Consider the following 21,236-nt stretch of genomic DNA (forward strand, 5'->3'; position numbering starts at 1 on the left):
GACTACCAAGTTGAATGAACTGGGTGTTAAGGCCATATATTCGTCTATTCGATACCCACAAGGTAATATGGTCGAGCGGGTCATGAGAGAGATCGGGAGAATATTCAGAGCATACGTACATGATAAGCACAGTTCGTGGTTTTCACGACTGGGTGATGTAGAACGATGGTGTAACACTATGTTACACGAGTCTACGGGATGTACGCCGTATGAAATTCATTTTGGTAGGAAGCCAACCGATCATATTGCAAGTATGCTAGGCTTAGACTTGGGAGAGGGAAAATCTAAGGATTATTATATCCAGCTGGCTAGGGGAAATTTAATCAAAGCAGGCAATAAACGTATTCGCCAGCAGAAAAGGGCAAAATTGGACGAATTCAGTTTGGGTGACAAGGTGCTACTCAGAGTTCCATTCCCATCATCTGCAGAGGCAGGAAATATGTCTAAATTCTTTCTTTTGTATCAGGGGTATTTCACTATTGTGAGCCGTATCGGGAAGTGTGCATATTCCTTAAAAGATCAGGAAGGGAAGATTGTTGGTACTTACAACATTAAGAACTTAAAGAAGTATTTCACGTGAGATTTGTTGAAATAAGAGTAAGATGATTAAATTTTGTGAGAAACTGGCAAAATAAAACTAACATCTGCGATATGCGTGTGAACCAAGTGTCGTATTGGTGTATTGGAAGAATAAGTGCTATATTGTCATGTTCTGTGTGACAAAACGGAGAACAGGACATTGGACAGTTATCTGCGATAACAATATGCGAGAAAAGTTCTCATATAAGTGAATTTTCACAAAATGTTAAAAAAAAAGAAGAATGTAGTGTAATCATTTAAAATTATTTGTGTGTGTTAAATTAAGGGCTATGCTCTTGTGAATTGTATGAGAATGGGACACTGGACAGTTATCTGCGATGACAATGTGCGAGAAAAATTCTCATATATGTGATGTATTATAAAATGTATGGATGCTGAAAAAGAAAATTATTGTTGTATACTCATTTAAAGTGTTTATATGTGTCAGTGTTATATATATATATATATATATATAATTTTGTTCATAAATCAATCGATTCTTTGTTCTTCGATTTATTTATCAGGGAGGCGAATTGTAACGGTTCAAATCCCGTTACAAGATGATATCTGTATTTTTATTATTTTATCTGTATTATTATTATTATTATTATTATTATTATTATTATTATTATTATTATGTCCGTATTATTATTATGTTATCTGTGATATTGTTACTATTATTGTAATTATCAGTTTTATTCAATTCGATTTTGCAATTGCCTGTTGCTTGCAAGATTGTACTTAGATGTATGCATATATACGTATGTGTAGAATAACACTCAATACCTGTACAGTGAGAATTGTTGTATATATCAGAGATTGGGTGTGACGTTGGGACATTGTGCAAGATTAGTGGCGATTCTGCCAAGTCATCGCCACTTCATGGCTACGGCATTGTATTTATTTAGATATGCGCTCACGGAGTTAGCCGCCTCCGGGCTATTTCACCACTGGATGTAATATCTGTCGCGTAGGTGGGAGTATGTCATTGTTATTTCTGGAGATTACGTAGTTGTGTCAACCAACGTCTATATAAGGTGGATGCACATTGTAGCGTCAGTCATTAGTTATACGGATGCAGTACAGTGAAGTAGTCTACTAGATCAAGAGGCCTTAGTTGGTCAGTCAACCAGTGTGAACGAGAGATGGTGAAGACTCATTGAGCCATTATTGGTCACTGAGAGAGTGAGACCAAATGGTTGGTCCGTCACTTAGTGGAAGACACGGACGCAAGGGCTTACCATGAAGTCAGAGAGGGCAACCCAGGACCTACCAAGAAGTAATACCATATTGACTTACAAAGAAGTCAGATGAGATGGAGAAGAAGCAGTCACAAGGATGTATCACCAAGTTAGGCGTGACACATCTACAGTAAACACCAGATCAAAGGAATATGTCGTAATTACACTAAAAGTGTTGAAGGTACAGTCAAGTGAATAAGTGAGGGAAATATTTCGTATAAATTGTTAAATGTCCGGTCAAGAAGAATTCAAATTCATGCCTAGTTTCTTTCAGTTGCAATGTCATAATTTCACATTCTCATCTGTTTTATCGCAACAAGACTCACTATTTTTTATATATTATTTAAAGAATATATTTTGTTCTATCAAACGAATTCATAGTTTCATTTGATTGACAGTAAAATATCTTAACCTCAAAATTAATGGGGAAACCGAACGCCAATCTCCTTTTCCCAGAACTTATATGGTATGTTGTCAAAAGTAAGCTTATTACCCCACACCCTAGAGATAGTCAAGAGTCTCATTCTATTATTGCTGTACTGAGTGACAGCTGGCGCCCTTCAAATAACGTATGTGTAAGTAAGCAGGTAACAAGTAAGTGTGAGTACAAGGTTCGACGAGTGTGTATTTTATATAATGAATATTAATTTTCATAATTTCCATTTTAAATGCAGATATTCAGATTTTCTAATTAAATGCAGATTTATATGTTTCAAAAGTTAGTCAGCAACGTAGGAAAGTCACAACACACACCTGTTGACTGTCCCAAGCACCTTAAATGAAGCATAAAAAAATAACAGTTATGTACTAAATATATGAAATGACATCTGTATGATGATGATGATGATGATGATGATGATGATGATGATGATGATGATGATGATGATGATGATGATGATGATGATGGTGGTGGTTTTTCTTTAACAAATACAATTTTCTAATTAGTACATGTTTTGTCCTGGTCTTTGGGACATCTTCAGCTCTTAGAAGATTCCGAAACATTATTCAGATACACATTCAAAAACATACGTTATGTCCAGATAGAGGAGGTGAATAATATTAAAGTAGTATTAAAATTTACCTATGACAACAACGATATTTACAGTAAGATACAAAAGTTGAAAACTAGAAAAGCAGCTGGAATTGATAAGGTTTTGGGGGATATACTAAAGACAATGGGTTGGGATATAGCACCATATCTGAAGTACTTATCTGATTACTGTCTGGATGAAGAAGTTATACCAAATGAATGGAGAGTTGCTATAGTAGCCCCTGTGTATAAAGGAAAGGGTGATAGACATAAAGCTGAAAATTACAGGCCAGTCAGTTTGACATGCTCTGCATGTAAGCTTCGGGAAAGCATTCTTTCTGATTATATTAGACATGTTTGTGAAATTAATAACTGGTTTGATAACAGGCCAGTAAGTTTGACATGCATTGTATGTAAGCTTTGGGAAGGCATTCTTTCTGATTATATTAGACATGTTTGTGAAATTAATAACTGGTTCGATAGAAGGCAATTCGGTTTTAGGAAAGGTTATTCCTCTGAAGCTCAACTTGTAGGATTCCAGCAAGATATAGCAGATATCTTGGATTCTGGAGGTCAAATGGACTGTATCGCGATTGACCTGTCTAAAACATTTGATAGGGTGGATCATGGGAGACTACTGGCAAAAGTGAATGCAATTGGACTAGACGAAAGAGTGACTGAATGGGTTGCTATATTTCTAGAAAATAGATCTCAGAGAAATAGAGTAGGTGAAGCTTTATCTGACCCTGTAATAATTAAGAGGGGAATTCCTCAAGGCAGTATTATCGGACCGTTATGTTTTCTTATAGCCTATAATATAAATGATATGAGTAAAGAAGTGGAATCAGAGGTAAGGCTTTTTGCAGATGATGTTATTCTGTATAGAGTGATAAATAAATTACAAGCTTCTGAGCAACTGCAGCGTGACCTCGAAATTGTTGTGAGAAGGACAGCAGGCAATGGTATGTTGATAGACGAGGTTCAAAGTCAGGTTGTGAGTTTCACAAATAGGAAAAGTCCTCTCAGTTTTAATTACTGTGTTGATGGGGTGAAAGTTCCTTTTGGCGATCACTGTAAGTATCTGGGTGTTAATATAAGGAAAGATCTTCATTGGGGTAATCACATAAATGGGATTGTAAATAAAGGGTACAGATCTCTGCACATGGTTATGAGGGTGTTAGGGGTTGTAGTAAGGAAGTAAAGGAGAGGGCATATAAGTCTCTGGTAAGACCCCAACTAGAGTATGGTTCCAGTGTATGGGACCCTCACCAGGATTACCTGATTCAAGAACTGGAAAAAATCCAAAGAAAAGCAGCTCGATTTGTTCTGGGTGATTTCCGACAAAAGAGTAGCGTTACAAAAATGTTGCAATGTTTGGGTTGGGAAGAATTGAGAGAAAGAAGAAGAGCTGCTCGACTAAGTGGTATGTAAACTGTATATAGGATAATATCTTTTGTTTATTTCCACCTATTCAATACATTACAAGAAGTTGGCATTTACTTTAAAACATTATTCAGATGAGATGTGTTTCGCCTCTCACTGTGAGGCATCTTCAGTCATTATCAAAAACCTTATTATTTTACCAGGCATCTGGTTAAAGATATTCAAAAATGTGTTAATGATTATAAGAGAGGTAAGATTTACGTTAGTTATAAACATGTTCATGAAGTAACTAAAAATCTAATATATTGATAAAAACATAAGTAGTTCTTTGTTGAATAGGACTTGTTTGATTGTACTATATAGTAAAAGAAGGTGGTTTGAAGCCGTAGTCATTAATAGATGTCTAATACATAGTGGAAGGCATAAAATATCAGTTCTATGAGAATATATATTACATTCAAACGATACTAAAAACTAGTGGATTCAAAGGTAGTACATATAAAATGTTCAATGAAATAACTATAGATCTAATAAAATGATAAACACATATGTAGTTCTTTGTTAATTAGGACGTCGTAAGATTGTACGGCTTAAAGCAGTAGTCATTAATAGATGTCTAATACATAGTGGAAGGCATATGAAATCAGTTCAATGAGAATATATAATACAAACAATTGGTACATAAAAACTGGTAGATTCATAAGAGGTACATTTAAAAATGAAGGCGTTATGTGACTATAAAAGACAGTTGATGGCTTAAAGCCGTAGTCAAAGTTTGAAATGTAGGTCAAATAACTGCTAAATATATGGTAAAAAGATATAATTCAAAATATACAGCTTAGTATAAAAAATATGAAGGAAAAACATTCCAATTGCTTGACAAAAGTTACTTGACGTTGGCATGCGTTTGTCCGTGATATTTATTGGTCAACATTTCGTAGGTTATTTTAGATTTATTCGGCAAGATTGCGTTGACAAGAAGTTCACCAGATGTTTATAGTTGGCCTAATTTGTAAAAAGAAAGTTGCAGAGATGATGATGGGTGGAAATTCTCAACGTTGGTATGGTTTTCTGACGTGAAGGTTGGAGAGCTGTTGTGTTCTTCTTCGATGACAATATATTTATAAAACGTTGATTGTAAATAATTTATACTATTGAAGAGTATTATGGAAGTTTGATGAAGCTGTTGAATTATTGTTGTTATAGAATGGTTCTGAAATGAAGAAAAAACTGTAGTTAATTTTGACGAGAATGAAAGAAAACATGGGAAGGTTTTGTTTAAGTGTTGTTAGTGAGAAAATGTTGGTGCTTACCTATGGCGTTGTAGGCCCATTTAACAAGCTGTGTGAGGCGCTATTAGGATACTAATGGTCACCAACGGTTTTTACTCCTTGTGTTGTACGTATGTCGTCTGGCTAGAGGGGTGTGGGTAGGAGGGGGCGGAGTTGTAGGCTTGTGATTCGTGAACGGGAGGGAGTTGTGAATGGTAGGGGAAGAGGAGGGGCGTGTATCTTTTATTGGTTTCAGAATGGCGCGTGGAGGGGAATTACGTAAGATGGGAGGGGGAGGGGGGTATGATGTATTTGTTGACGTAGGGTTGTTTGTTGATACTGTTTTGAAAATATTAAAAAACTTTTTGTCCTGAAGGTTTACATTATTGAATAATGTTACTATTTGGTCATATAAAGGGCTTCTATTGTCTATTGGATCATTTAAATTCTTATTAGCATTGAATTTTTGGTCCAAAAATATGTATAAATTTTCGAATTCGGTCATAAGTCTACCTTTTTTTATTGTTTTTAAAATTTGAAGGTCCTGTTCAATTGTGGTAAAGTTGTGCCCCGTTTCTTTCATGTGATTGCTCATTGCTGAGTGTTTATTATGTTTCTGAGCATTGGAATGTTCTGTGTACCTAGTTATGAAGCTTATTCCTGTTTGTCCGATGTATGAGCTGAGGCACACATTACATTTTAATCTATAGATACCGGAGCCTGAGTATTTATTATTTTCTGAATTTATTGTATTATGGTTGAAGAACATTTTTTGGTTTGAATTTTGAGTTTTGAAAGCTATTTTGATCTCTTGATTTTTTTAAGATGTTGGTTACTTGGTGTATGATTGGGTTGGTGTATGTAAAGGTTGCGAACTTTGATTTTTCATTTTTTATTGGGGAGAGGTTTGTGGATAGTTTTAATTTAACTTTATTAATTAGTTTGTCTACGATAGAGGGATTATATCCATTAAAAGTGGCTATTTCTTTTATTGTATTTATTTCTTTTTTAAAATTGGTCGCTGAAAGGGGAATTTTTAGAGCTCTGTACACCAAAAATTCAATGCTAATAAGAATTTAAATGATCCAATAGACAATAGAAGCCCTTTATATGACCAAATAGTAACATTATTCAATAATGTAAACCTTCAGGACAAAAAGTTTTTTAATATTTTCAAAACAGTATCAACAAACACCCCTACGTCAACAAATACATCATACCCTCCTCCCCCTCCCATCTTACGTAATTCCCCTCCACGCGCCATTCTGAAACCAATAAAAGATACACGCCCCTCCGCTTCCCCTACCATTCACAACTCCCTCCCGTTCACGAATCACAAGCCTACAACTCCGCCCCCTCCTACCCACACCCCTCTAGCCAGACGACATACGTACAACACAAGGAGTAAAAACCGTTAGTGACCATTAGTATCCTAATAGCGCCTCACACAGCTTGTTAAATGGGCCTACAACGCCATAGGTAAGCACCAACATTTTCTCACTAACAACACTTAAACAAAACCTTCCCATGTTTTCTTTCATTCTCGTCAAAATTAACTACAGTTTTTTCTTCATTTCAGAACCATTCTATAACAACAATAATTCAACAGCTTCATCAAACTTCCATAATACTCTTCAATAGTATAAATTATTTACAATCAACGTTTTATAAATATATTGTCATCGAAGAAGAACACAACAGCTCTCCAACCTTCACGTCAGAAAACCATACCAACGTTGAGAATTTCCACCCATCATCATCTCTGCAACTTTCTTTTTACAAATTAGGCCAACTATAAACATCTGGTGAACTTCTTGTCAACGCAATCTTGCCGAATAAATCTAAAATAACCTACGAAATGTTGACCAATAAATATCACGGACAAACGCATGCCAACGTCAAGTAACTTTTGTCAAGCAATTGGAATGTTTTTCCTTCATATTTTTTATACTAAGCTGTATATTTTGAATTATATCTTTTTACCATATATTTAGCAGTTATTTGACCTACATTTCAAACTTTGACTACGGCTTTAAGCCATCAACTGTCTTTTATAGTCACATGACGCCTTCATTTTTAAATGTACCTCTTATGAATCTACCAGTTTTTATATACCAATTGTTTGTATTATATATTCTCATTGAACTGATTTCATATGCCTTCCACTATGTATTAGACATCTATTAATGACTACGGCTTTAAGCCGTACAATCTTACGACGTCCTAATTAACAAAGAACTACATATGTGTTTATCATTTTATTAGATCTATAGTTATTTCATTGAACATTTTATATGTACTACCTTTGAATCCACTAGTTTTTAGTATCATTTGAATGTAATATATATTCTCATAGAACTGATATTTTATGCCTTCCACTATGTATTAGACATCTATTAATGACTACGGCTTCAAACCACCTTCTTTTACTATATAGTACAATCAAACAAGTCCTATTCAACAAAGAACTACTTATGTTTTTATCAATATATTAGATTTTTAGTTACTTCATGAACATGTTTATAACTAACGTAAATCTTACCTCTCTTATAATCATTAACACATTTTTGAATATCTTTAACCAGATGCCTGGTAAAATAATAAGGTTTTTGATAATGACTGAAGATGCCTCACAGTGAGAGGCGAAACATGTCTCATCTGACTAATGTTTTAAAGTAAATGCCAACTTCTTGTAATGTATTGAATAGGTGGAAATAAACAAAAGATATTATCCTATATACAGTTTATGAAACTTTCAATACGGACGAAAAATGATTTTCATCACTTGTAATAAGTGGTATGTTCCGAGCCGTCAGCGGAGAGATGGCGTGGAATGACATTAGTAGACGAATAAGTTTGAATGGCGTTTATAAAAGTAGGAAAGATCACAATATGAAGATGAAGTTGGAATTCAAGAGGACAAACTGGGGCAAATATTAATTTATAGGAAGGGGAGTTAGGGATTGGAATAAATTACCAAGGGAGATGTTCAATAAATTTCCAATTTCTTTGAAATCATTTAGGAAAAGGCTAGGAAAGCAACAGATAGGGAATCTGCCATGGGTGACTGCCCTAAATGCACATCAGTATTGACTGATTTGATTTTGATAGAAGGCAGTATGGGTTTAGGAAAGGTTATTCCACTGAAGCTCAACTTAGAGGATTCCAGCAAGATATAGCAGATATTCTGGATTCAGGAGGTCAAATGGACTGTATCACAATTGATCTATCCAAGGCATTTGATAGGGTAGATCATGGGAGACTACTGGCAAAAATGAGTGCAATTGGACTTGACAAAAAAGTGACTGAATGGGTGGCTATATTTCTAGAAAATAGATCTCAGAGAATTAGAGTAAACAAAGCTTTATTTGACCCTGTAATAATTAAGAGGGGAATTCCTCAATGCGGTTTTACTGGACATTTATGTTTTCTCATATTTATCAAGGATATGTGTAAAGAAGGGAATCAAGAGATTAAAGATTTTTGCAGATGATGTTATTCTGTACAGAGTCTTGTCTGTACATTGCTCAGAATTTAAAAAAGGATGGTATTTCTGTATCAGTCGTGCCCACAGTAACAAGGAAATGCGCTTTTTACATTTCTGTAATGTCTGTCTGTCTGTCTGTCTGTCTGTCTGTCTGTCTGTCTGTCTGTCTGTCTGTCTGTCTGTCTGTCTGTCTGTCTGTCATATCACAAGAAAAAGGCTGAAGAGAATTTAATGAAAATCGGTATACAAAGTTGGGAAATAAGTCGCTATAATCTAGGTCATAAATAATTTTACTCACGCTGAGTGAAATGTTAGTTATGGGGAAGGCCTAAAATTTAATTCCCAAATAATTATGTTATTAGTGGTCGTATCGATAAATACTACATAACTAAAGTTATATAGTATTTTATTTCTGATCACTTATGTCTTATACATTGTTACAATACTGTTACCATACCGGCTATGATCAGAGATATTCATGAATTTGGATTTTTGTTACTAAGTCCATATCAGCGCCGAGACACGAGAAAAAGGGTAGACAGGAATTAATGAAAATCGTTATGTAAAGTCAGAGAATAAGGAACTACAGTCTACACTATGAATGATTTTATAAGATGCCCTAGATCACAGAGTCGAAAGAAAACTAAATGTGAAAGCCTACAATATAGAAAGCTTACAAAATTGATCAACAATAACATTACATTGACCATTGTTTGTTGTGATGTGCTTTGTCTTCTGTTGCCACTCATCTCCGATAGATAGGATTACTGCTATGTACCGAGTTTTTTTTTTAATTTGCCATACGTCGTACCGACACAGTTAGGTCTTATGGCAACGATGGGATAGGAAAGGGCTATGAGTGTGAAGGAAAGGGCTAATGAGTGTGAAGGAAGCGGCCTTGGCCTTAATTAAGGTATAGCCCCAGCATTTGCTTGGTGTGAAAATAGGAATCCATGGAATAACATCTTCAAGGCTGCTGACAGTGGGGCTCGAATCGACTATCTCCCAGATGCAAGCTCACAGCTGCGTGCCCCTAACCACACGGCCAACTCGCCCAATCGTACGAGTGTAACAGTCTGCCTAAATACTGGCAGGAAGTAGCTGGGGAGTTAGGTAACTTTCTTCTTTAGCATGCCATTCCTCTGTTTCATAAATTTTCCCATACTACTGGTATGTAACACACTGGTTCATCATAGTATTCAAGCTATTCAATCCCTACTCTGAGGCACTGATTGGAATGAGAAGTGTGCATATTTAACGGAATAATGGCAGAGAAGTGTTCACGGCTGTCTCCAGCCTGGTCATTCCAGCTCTGGAACTTTGGACTGTTGGATCGACACCGAAGTACTATTTAAAGTTAAAAATTTCATTGTTCCGTATTGAAGAATATTAGTTAAAATTGAAATAATTGATAAACAGATTCAACCTATTCAATACAAAAGAATAAGAAATGTAGTAAATTACATTTCCATTTAATAATAAGTAGAAATGGTACCGGTTTCGACCCTAGTCCAGGTCATCGTCCGCCGATTAAAACATGAAAAACAATGCATAGGAAAAGGAAAAGATTAAGTACACTCCGGATCAGTAGAAGAGGCGATATAAATTAATGCGGGTAGACACTGTAAAACTCAGAAGAAGTAAAATGCAAGTCACTCAAAAGAAAACAGTGCGCAATTCTCTGAGCGGCAGCATGGCACACGCAGCGCTAGGCAAAGTCCCACAATGTTTACGAATAGCGGAGAATGGTTAAATGAGCCAGGTTTTAAACACTGTCAGGCACAAAGTCACATCACAATCGAACATATACGAAGATCCATAATCGTGCAGGAGTTTAAGACGAGTAGATCCAATGAAGCAACTTGCCAGCTCCCGGTGATCAGCGTGACACATTCAATATCAGGCACTGTGGTTTCAAACGCCAGAAACTTGGAGAAGGAATACAAGATGAAAATAAATAAGTCCAAAACAAAAGTAATGGGGTGCCGTTGAACAAAGTCGTGATGTAGGAAATATTAGATTAGGAAATGAAGTCTTAAAGGAAGTAGATGAATATTGTTACTTTGGTAGTAAAATAACTAATGATGGTAGATGTAATGAGGACATAAAATGCAGACTAGTACAATCAAGGAAGGCCTTTCTTAAGAAAAGAAATTTGTTCATCTTGAACATTGATATAGAAATTAAAAAGATGTTTTTGAAGACTTTTGTCTGGAGTGTGGCACTGTATGGAAGTGAAACTGGATGATAACTAGCTCAGAAAGAAAGAGAATAGATAGGGTGGCTTTTGAAATGTGATGTTACAGAAGAATGCTGAAGGCAAGATGGGTAGATGGAATCACGAATGAGGAGATACTGAATCGAATTGATGAGAGAAGATCAATTTGGTTAAAGTTGACCAGAAGAAGAGATAGAATGACAGAGCACATCTTAAGTCACCCAGGACTTGTACAGTTGGTTTTTGAGGGAAGTGTAGGTGGTAAGAACAGTAGGGGTAGACCAAGATACGAATATGACAAACAGATTAGAGCAGATGTAGGATGTAGTAGTTATATAGAAATGAAAAGTTTAGCACAACTCAAACAACAACATTTATGTAGATAATTTATCCAACAAAAAATGCTTTACCCATGATAATATGTACTGCTGGTGCTCCCTTAATTTCTTTACGATTTATTAATTATTACCTATGTGTCCCTCTCTTAAGTGAGAAGTACCATACCATTGGACACGCGTGGGAAGTGAAGCGACTTCATTTTGGAGCCAGAGGAACCTCCTGAAAGGAATTAAGCTCCTTCCTCTAGAAGCAGGGATTCACATTCAAGGATCTACAACATCTATTACTTATGATTCTGAAGGATTCTTTATCTATTTTGTCTCCTCATTAGTATTTTTGTTTACCGAGCTCGATAGCTGCAGTCGCTTAAGTGCGGCCAGTATCCAGTAATCGGGAGATAGTGGGTTCGAGCCCCACTGTCGGCAGCCCTGAAGATGGTTTTCCATGGTTTCCCATTTTCACACCAGGTAAATGCCGGGGCTGTACCTTAATTAAGGCCACGGCCGCTTCCTTCCCATTCCTAGGCCTTTCCTACCCCATCCCCATCGTCGCCATAAGACCTATCTGTATTTTTGTTAAGCCTTTCTTCAGTTTTTAATTGATTTTTTGTTTGCAGCTTGTAAGGTTTATGTTACAGTAATTTAGGTTTGGTACCTTATTACGGAACTTTCTTTTCCAGGGGGAGACGTTTTTGTTTTGTCTTCTAGATCTACCTGCAGTGAAAACATGGCGGCTACTATGCATGAGTCTGTGATATCCGTAGTGGATAACGGTGTAAGATGCAGTGAAAAATGTGGCAAATGCAGAAGAGTAGTAAAAAATGGGATTCTGTATTGAAAGTGTGATGAACGGTACCATTTTCGTTGTGCAAATATTGTAAATAGGACTGATATCGAAGAAAGTGTGTGGCTATGTCCCGAGTGTAAACAAACTGATAGTGAGGCAGAACAACAAGAAAGAGAGACTTACGAAACTATACTTAAGATTTTAGGCGTGCTACAAGAAGACTTATGTGCTCTGAAATTTGAAAATGAAAGCTTAAAGGACAGAATAAAGAAACTGGAAGATAAAGAAGAAATTGGAGAAGAAATATCGCCGTGGACGGAAGTGACGCGTAGCCACTTTAGGCCTAAAGTTAAACATATGGGAGAAACTACGTACCACTTAAAACCCGGAAAAAACTCTTTGCAGTGCCAAAATACATTTCAGTCTTTGCAACAAGTCCCAGAAGAAGACACATCAAGGTTTCCGAATAATCTTAAATCCAGTGGAGATAACCAACGGAAAGTCAAGATCGCCAAATATTCATCTCTACGCAGACAGTCAAGGACAGGGTATGGCAGAAGGCATCAAGGATGAGCTGCAGAATCCAGAAACTGAGGTTTTAGGACTAGTAAAACCAGGTGCCAAAACAGGAGACGTCCTTTCAAGTTGTGATCCAGTGTTAGAGAAGGACAATTATGTGGTGATTGTGAATGGTACAAATAACATTGCTGAAAATGAAGGTGAGGAATTAATTACAACCCTCAGAGGTAAGATTTCCAAACTACCTGACTCAAAAGTAATTGTAGTTAATGTTCCACTTAGGTATGACCTTTCAGAGAACTCGTGTGTGAACAAAGTTGTACATGATGTAAATATAAAAACTGACACGTGTAGAATATATTGGAAGTGGAAGGTGTTTATAGAAGATTTTATTTGTAAACCTTGTTAAGTAGTACTTACCGTATGATCTGGAGCATTGTGCTAAAATATTTTATTTGTATTCCATTCAGCTACCTAACCTGTACAGTGTAAAAAATATTTTTCTAACATATGTCGGTTGTAACTAGTAGATTTCATTTCTATATTTAAGGGAACTGTCCAGAAAGTTGTGATATGAATTTTTGAACAGGGTGTGTTGGCCTTTGTCAGTTATGTATTCTAGAAAGTATGTTCTGACTGTTCTGGAAATGGAAGATTCGCGATTGTGTGTATTTGAGAAAGTTATTTAAACATCGCGACTGAAGTAAGAGTTGTGAATGGTGAACCTGAGTGGCGATAGGCAGGCTTCTGCGTTCTGATTGGCTACTCCAAGGCCAGGGTTTCCTTTTTAAAGAGAGCGAGGCAGCATTTCGTGGCCTGTCTTCCATTTCTTGACTATCCGAAGTTTTGATGTCAACAACGCCTCGCTACCAGGATGGGCCACCTCGGGGTAAGCACTCTTGATTTCTGTTCTACCTTAAATTACATTTAATGTTTGCTTGCTTTTTCATTTAGGAGTTTGCCCTAACCCCACCCAGACTCACCACTCAATTATTTCAGAGGCCTTAGCTTTTCGGTTGGGCTTGCCTGTTTCTTTTCGAGGCATTCCCCTTTCCTTGTTTTGCTAAACATGTAATTTGTAGTTTTACGTATTTCCCTTGGGGTTTTTCCTCTAGTAGTTCCGTGTCACTTGATGCATGCTATTTTTTCCAATGCTTCGCATCAGAAGTGTTTTTGGTGTGGGACCAAGTTGAACTGGCCTCTGCGCCAAGTTTAGATATTTCTGATCTTACCCTGTTTCAATTATGTTGTTCAGATATTTTGAAATATTTGTAATTAGATGTATGGTGTCTGCTTGACTCTTTGAACTTATAGGAAGCTATTGTCAAGGAACATCTAATTTGTGTGTCTCAAAGAACATGTAATATGTATTTTACAAACTGTGTATCGGTACTTTCCGCATGGCTGAATTTGTTCGGAATTCATCTGTAAAGTCAATTTGACCGAGTGAGTTGGCCGTGCGCGTAGAGGCACGCGGCTGTGAGCTTGCATCCGGGAGATAGTAGGTTCGAATCCCACTATCGGCAGCCCTGAAGATGGTTTTCCGTGGTTTCCCATTTTCACACCAGGCAAATGCTGGGGCTGTACCTTAATTAAGGCCACGGCCGCTTCCTTCCAACTCCTAGGCCTTTCCTATTCCATCGTCGCCATAAGACCTATCTGTGTCAGTGCGACGTAAAGCCCCTAGCAAAAAAAAAAAAAGTCCATTTGTAAATAATATTTTTGAAAATCAAGGATCACTGTAGATTTTTCTGAAAACTGCAACCTAAGCCATATCCATGCCCTTCGTAAGGTTTCCCAGTCACCTTTCCACGTTCCTGGTTTATTATCATAAAATTGCCCCTACTGATATTTACCAGTGTTGTTATCGGCAGAGTTCCAGGTAGTTCATCAGATGTTTTATTGTGTGTGTAGTGTCTTAGGTACTGTGTAATTGCACTTACTTTCCTCCCTTTACTGTGTCTCGTGTAGTCGCTGAAGCACCGGTTACAAAAATCAAAAGATTATGTAAAAGTTTTAGAAATATCTATGTAGTAGATACTTTAGGTCTTGGCAGACAAATATTCACGAGGCATGGGTAACATCTGAATGGTAATGGAAAAGCAACTCTCTGTAGACAAATTGCTACAATTATCAACAGAGATTTGCAAACTAATTTGCACCTATACCAATAAACTGTCACATACAGGGAAACTTGCCAGAAAACCCAGATCCTTAAATTAAGATCTGTGTACAAGGATCTGGGTTCCAGGGAAACTCTAAACTCATGAGTCAAATGTAACACTAGGAAATAGTATGAATATTAATACCAGGCAACATCTTTCAGTGGACCAACCTATGCCAGCAATCAAGGTTTCAAGAGAACATTATGTAAATTCAGACCTTATTGTTTTTCATATCTATCTTCAATCCATTAGAAATAAGCTAGGTGAACCTGAAATATTCTTGAATTCATTTTCAGTTGATATTTTATGTATTAATGAACATTGGCTTGTGAAGGATGAGATTGGTTTTTACATCCCAGCAGGATATGAGATAGTTACATATTTTTGTAGAAAAGGACTTCAAATGGGGGAGTTGCAATATATGGCAAAATAAACTCTAATATGAAATACAGTACACTGTTTTAGATTTAGAGTAGTACTGTATAAAAAAGTTATTTGAAGCGGCAGGGGTGAATTTACAAATACTAAACTGATAATTATTTCCCTGTACCGAACACTAGATTCTGATAGTCATGCCTTTTTTGAACATGTGGGATCATTTTTCAGAGTACTTAGTACAAAATCTATTGCTTAGGTGATATTAATATTTTAGCTGAATCATCCATCAAAAAACAAGATTGTGATATTCTCAGGTCTCATGATTTCTATCTTGCCATTGATCAACCCACCAGGAAAAATTCTTGACTGGACAACATAATCACTAAAGGTCAAAACAGTGACTTCACATGTGGTGTTACAGAACATATATTGTCTGACCACAGTGGTCTCTGGCTAAAATTAAAAACTGATTTGGAAAAGCAACATGACAATAGGCAATTTAAACATTTCAGGAGGTTGGGAGAAAATAATGTTTTAAAGCTGAGAAATGAATTAATTCACATCAGTTTTGAAAACATTATACAAAACTCTAATAATGCCTCAAAAGCAACTGAAAATTTTATACAGTTTCTAGGTTACTGTGTGGAAGAGTGCTGTCCTAGAACTACACATGTAATTAACAGATCAGGTAAACTCAAGGGGAAGCATAAAGGGAAATGGTACACTTCTCGCCTCGCAACTATCAGGAATTTAATGATGATCTATTACAATAAGACAACTGGAACCACATTTACAGCTCACATAAAAGAAAGGACTCTGGCTGCAATCATAGCAATAAATGACATAGATCACCTTAGTCAACTGTCAATCAAAACGGCCTTGAAACTCTTCCGCCTCAAAGTTACTCCAACTGTCACTTACGGCATTGAAACAATTTGGACCTTCCTGAAAAAGAAAGATCTAAAAGAGATAGAAAGGGTGAAAGCAATTTTCCTTAAAAGAGCCCTATGTGTATCTAAATACACACCCTCTAGACTTGTGTACGAACTGACCCGAGAACCTTTCTTCATTGAGGACTTGCGACATACAATGACTCTACAATCAACAAAGGCATATCAAGAGCTCTTACATGAATTAAAATTAAAGAAGACAAAAATCTGGAGTGATTTCTATATAACGGATGCAATGACAACAATCAATTGGTGTCAGAGTTGCTTCGACCTCAGACATACAGTGACCCATGCAGCTGTCCATGGCTTCCATCACAAGGCATGTGTTGTACCTAGATTTCATGATCCGAACCATGACTCTGTATGTCAATGGTGTGAGAAGTTCTGTGGTCGTTACCACGCACTGGAGTGCCCGAAGAAACCGTGTTCTCTGACAAAACTTTGTAGTGATTAAGTTTATACCCCTGCACATTGTGCGCTTTTCTGTGTAAATAAAAATTACAATAAAGCAAAGCAAGGAAAACAAACAGATAAAGAAAATTATATCCTCATTTAAAAAATCTACCGTAAGAAAATTCAACTGGCAAAACAACAAGCTAATGATTATTTTATTAATAACTCTAAAAATAATCATAAACAATGAAATTGGAAGGGCAAAGAGGGAGAATTCTGTGCCAATAGAACCGAATGTACTTAATGAATACTTTATAAACAATGCCAAACCCACAAATATCAGTAACACCTCTGGAGACAATGAAACTGCATACAACAATCTACTAAAGAATAGTGTAACTCCTGAAAATAACAGACCCCCTTTAAAATGGCAAGTTATAAACCCTAAGAAAGTCTGCAAAATAGTTTCAGAACTAAATTCTTCAAACTGTGAAGACTACTATGGCATAAGTAGTTTTATTCTAAAACAAATTATTGACATAATAATAATTTCTCTAACTCACCTTATCAATTGGATACTGGCTGAGGGGACTTTCCCAGACTGTCTAAAAATTACAGTTACAATTCCTGTGTTTAAGAATGGAGATGTTATGGATCCAGGCAGTTATCGACCCATTTCAATTGTTCCAATCATATCTAAGATAATAGAACATTGTATAAAGGAACAGCTATCTGTATATTTTGAAAAGTATAATTTACTAAATGCCGCACAGTTTGAGTTCAGTACAAATAAATCCACCATTAAAGCCTTAGAAGCTGTTGTGACTGAAGTAATTCAAGGCTTTGAGTCTCACCACATTACAAGTGCTACACTGTTAGACCTCAGCAAAGCTCTTGATACAGTACCGCACAATATACTAATAAGTAAGCTTAGCTACTATGACGTGAAAGATTTAGTGTTATTATTAATTACATCCTACCTCAATGACAGGTATCAAATTGTACTGGTAGAAAATCAATGATCTGGGGCTCTCAAAGTAAAAACAGGGGTGGTTCAGGGTTCAGTTATAGGAACCTTCCTCTTCTTGTGTATATAATTGATATTGTTAGTAATTTACCCTGTAGGCCAGTGCTCTATGCAGATGATATTACTATCATAACAAGCAATAGAGACTTAAAATATGTTAAGGAGGAAAGGACAGAAATGCTACACAAATCATCCTCTTGGTTGCAGGCAAATAAACTTACCCTAAATAATAACAAGACAGAAGTGATATACTTCCATTTAATTAATTCAGGTCTGGATAATAATGATCAAAATTCTGTCAAATTATTGGGATTATAAATTAACCTGGAACACACACACGCAAACGTTATGTACAAAACTGGCTAGAGTGATATTTTTGCTTCGCAGACTTAAAGGATCAGTTAGTAGTAGTCAGATGATGAGTGCATACTATGCCTTCTTTCATTCACATTTATCATATGATACCATGCTCAACAGGAGCTCAAGATGTGTTCAAGTGGCAAAAGAAGATAATAAGATGTATTAAAAGTAAGGCCACAAGGGAGTATTGTGGACCTATGTTCCAAGACCTTGCATTTATGACTTCCCTCATTATACATTTATTATCATAGTATACTCAATACTAAAGAAAATCTCATCGACCTAACAACTCGCAGCAATGTACACTCATATGGCACCAGATATAGGAACAATTTAGATTTACCACATGTTAGGTTGAGAAAAATACAAGAAAACTATAGGTATAATGGCATTAAATTATTCAACAAACTACCTGCCCAAGTAAAGGATATGCCCCTAAGTAACTTCAAAAAAACCCTTAAAACTTGGTTGACATCCAATAGCTTCTACTCAGTATCTGAATTTGAAGAAAAAATAACACTGTTTCAAAGGGGGGTAATAAAAGCCAATGTCATTCTAACACGTTGGTAAATTAGTAGTTATTTATCACTCTCTTGGACGAAGAGTGTTATGTTTATTTTAACTTTTGTGTATATAGTTGTATTTATTTTCTGTGCTTAATGCGATACTTGTAATATTCTGTAACTATGCACATATGACTCTGTCCATTGCAACTGCCAGTAGCCTAACAACAATAAAAATTATTCTATTCTATTCTATCTATCTGGTTTCTCCATAACTACACGATGGTGAATTGGCCAATCTTCATTTATACATTACACCCATGTGGTCAAACCACAAGTGTTGCCAGACACCTCTGGTTGAGAAATATATTCTTTTACACATGACCTCATTTGAGATATTTTACCTTGTAAGTTGTGCTCTATTTTTTAGTGAGGCATTTCTTGTATGATGAGCTATTTTCCAGATAATTATATGGCTTTCTTTGCTTATACTTGTCAATGTGATTTCAAATTTCTCCATATTGGATCTCTCTTAAAAAAAATTTTTTTAAAATGGATTGTCAAATATAGTTCTCCAGGCCATTTCCAGAAACAAGTATTAAACTCTTCATCACCAGATAGAAGAAAGGTTTCTAAAATAGTGATGTACACAAATGCTACTTGAATTTGAAGTATTTCTGTAGCAGATAGCATTAGGACTATGAACTCCATTATAATCCACAAGACATTTACCTTATACATTTCCAAAGCTTTGGAAAACTGACGGCTGCAACCAAAGTTCATAAGACTTTCAATGGAGTCTGATTTGTTCACCTATGGTACATCATGAGAACAGATTTCTACTGTCCATTTGTTTACTTCCGTGATGGCTTTCTTTGACTATGAAAACATAACTAACAAAAACTAACTTGGAGGACAACTTGCTTATCACTTACCAATGCATCTTTGGTAGCAGAAATTCACATAACTGAAATACAGTATTCCCTATAAGGAACAGAGGGAGATTTAGTAGCACCAGTGCTGAACAGCCAATTAAAGTTTTTAATTAACAATGTAAATATAAATAAAGCTTCAATAACATTTATACTGACCCCATGAGTGACTAGGAGACCTTCCAGTAGCGTGTGATGTAAACTCCACAAAGCAAGACCAATTATATAAATAACTGTCCATGAAGAATGAATTTTCCAACTCCAATAACCAGCATCCTCACTGCGATGTTCTCGTTCATTGCCACGACAACGGAATTCATCACATAAGCCATAATCCACACTGACGAAAAGCCCAACGACAATTGTTGTAGAACAAAAGATCTGCTGAAGACCCATCACTGAAATGATCAAAATACATTTCTAATTTACTTGAAAATCATAATTTTTAAAATTTTAATGTCTACTCTGAAGGCAATAAAATTCATTATTATAATGGAAGGCTGTGGATTTGACCACTGATTTCAGTCAAGCAATGTCTGTATTGAAATCAACCAAACTGTGCTTGTTTTTGGGGTTCACCGACTGACGGCGAAGTTTGTTAGTGTGTTTTACATATGTGATTGTGTTGTCTTCCGTGGCTCAGGTTTTTTCTTTTTAAAATTAAAATGTTTCCACTAAATTCTTAAGTTTATCTGTGAATAAGATGACAGCCATCTTGTTATAGTTTCTTGTTCGTCATTGATTGTAAAATTTATCCTTGACCTTTTCGAAAGGTATATTATATTAGTTAACACCACCTAGGTGTCCTTTACACTAATTAAGGAACGATAGCCATATCTTGTTAGTATTCAAGCGTCGTGTATTTCCAGTATGATATTCAACGTTTAGTTATTCTCTGTTATTGTGTGTGTCAGATAAAAGATAACGAACAACTGCTTGTCGTCTATGTAGGAAATCAGGTGACACGAGATTCAACGTATTACTTCTCTGTGAGATACGTCATTCGAGGATTCACAGAATTTGTGCTGGTATCTCGGATGTGGAAGTTCAGGTTATTACTAGTACTGCTGACTTGTGGCTGTGTCCATCATACGAATTACTAATAAATTCACAAATTTATAAAGGTACGAGAGGTCTTCGTATTCACTAGTCCCAAAATCATCCCGATAAGCCTGTTAACCTCTTAACATGAAAGCCCGAGTATACTCGAGGTTCTATATATTTATATAAAATAAAATCCCGAGTATACTCAGGAATGTCGCTCATTGGTCGGTACCTAATTTAAAGGCCCGAATATACTTGTTTCTTGTTGTTTCTCAATATTTCTGCCAGATGTTTATGAAATTATTAATTTAGGGTCCTATTTTGGCCAACAGATGTCTCTGACTCAACCGTAGTGGATATCGGTGACTCAGGCAGTTCGTTTTCGCAGCTTTCCAGCAATGTAGCATTGTGTGTTGATCCTTGTTTTAGGGCATTTCACACAGCCACAAACATTTGAACAGTATTGAGTGTCATGTTGTATTACTTGCCAACTGTTTAGTGCTGTGTTATTTAGTTTAGAATCCGTAAAAAATATCACGAGTATACTCGGGATTTTAAAGCAGGAACTTTCGGTGGCTTATATTTCATTGTTAAGTTCGAAAAATGTATTTTTATTGTTACCACTGTCATT

At 36.1% G+C, this 21,236-nt stretch overlaps 1 protein-coding gene across 2 annotated transcripts in view; it reads right to left on the minus strand.

Annotated features, from left to right (window-relative positions):
• The window catches only part of LOC136875356 (uncharacterized), a 216,632-nt gene that overhangs the window by 172,830 nt on the left and 22,566 nt on the right, over positions 1-21,236 (minus strand). For both annotated transcript variants that reach the window (XM_067148897.2, XM_067148898.2), the window contains exon 2: positions 19,721-19,959. In XM_067148897.2, the coding sequence (XP_067004998.2) occupies positions 19,721-19,959 (239 nt within the window). The remainder of the gene's footprint in view (positions 1-19,720; positions 19,960-21,236) is intronic.

The sequence above is a fragment of the Anabrus simplex genome, chromosome 6 (genome assembly GCF_040414725.1).
Source record: "Anabrus simplex isolate iqAnaSimp1 chromosome 6, ASM4041472v1, whole genome shotgun sequence".
Lineage (NCBI taxonomy): Eukaryota > Metazoa > Arthropoda > Insecta > Orthoptera > Tettigoniidae > Anabrus > Anabrus simplex.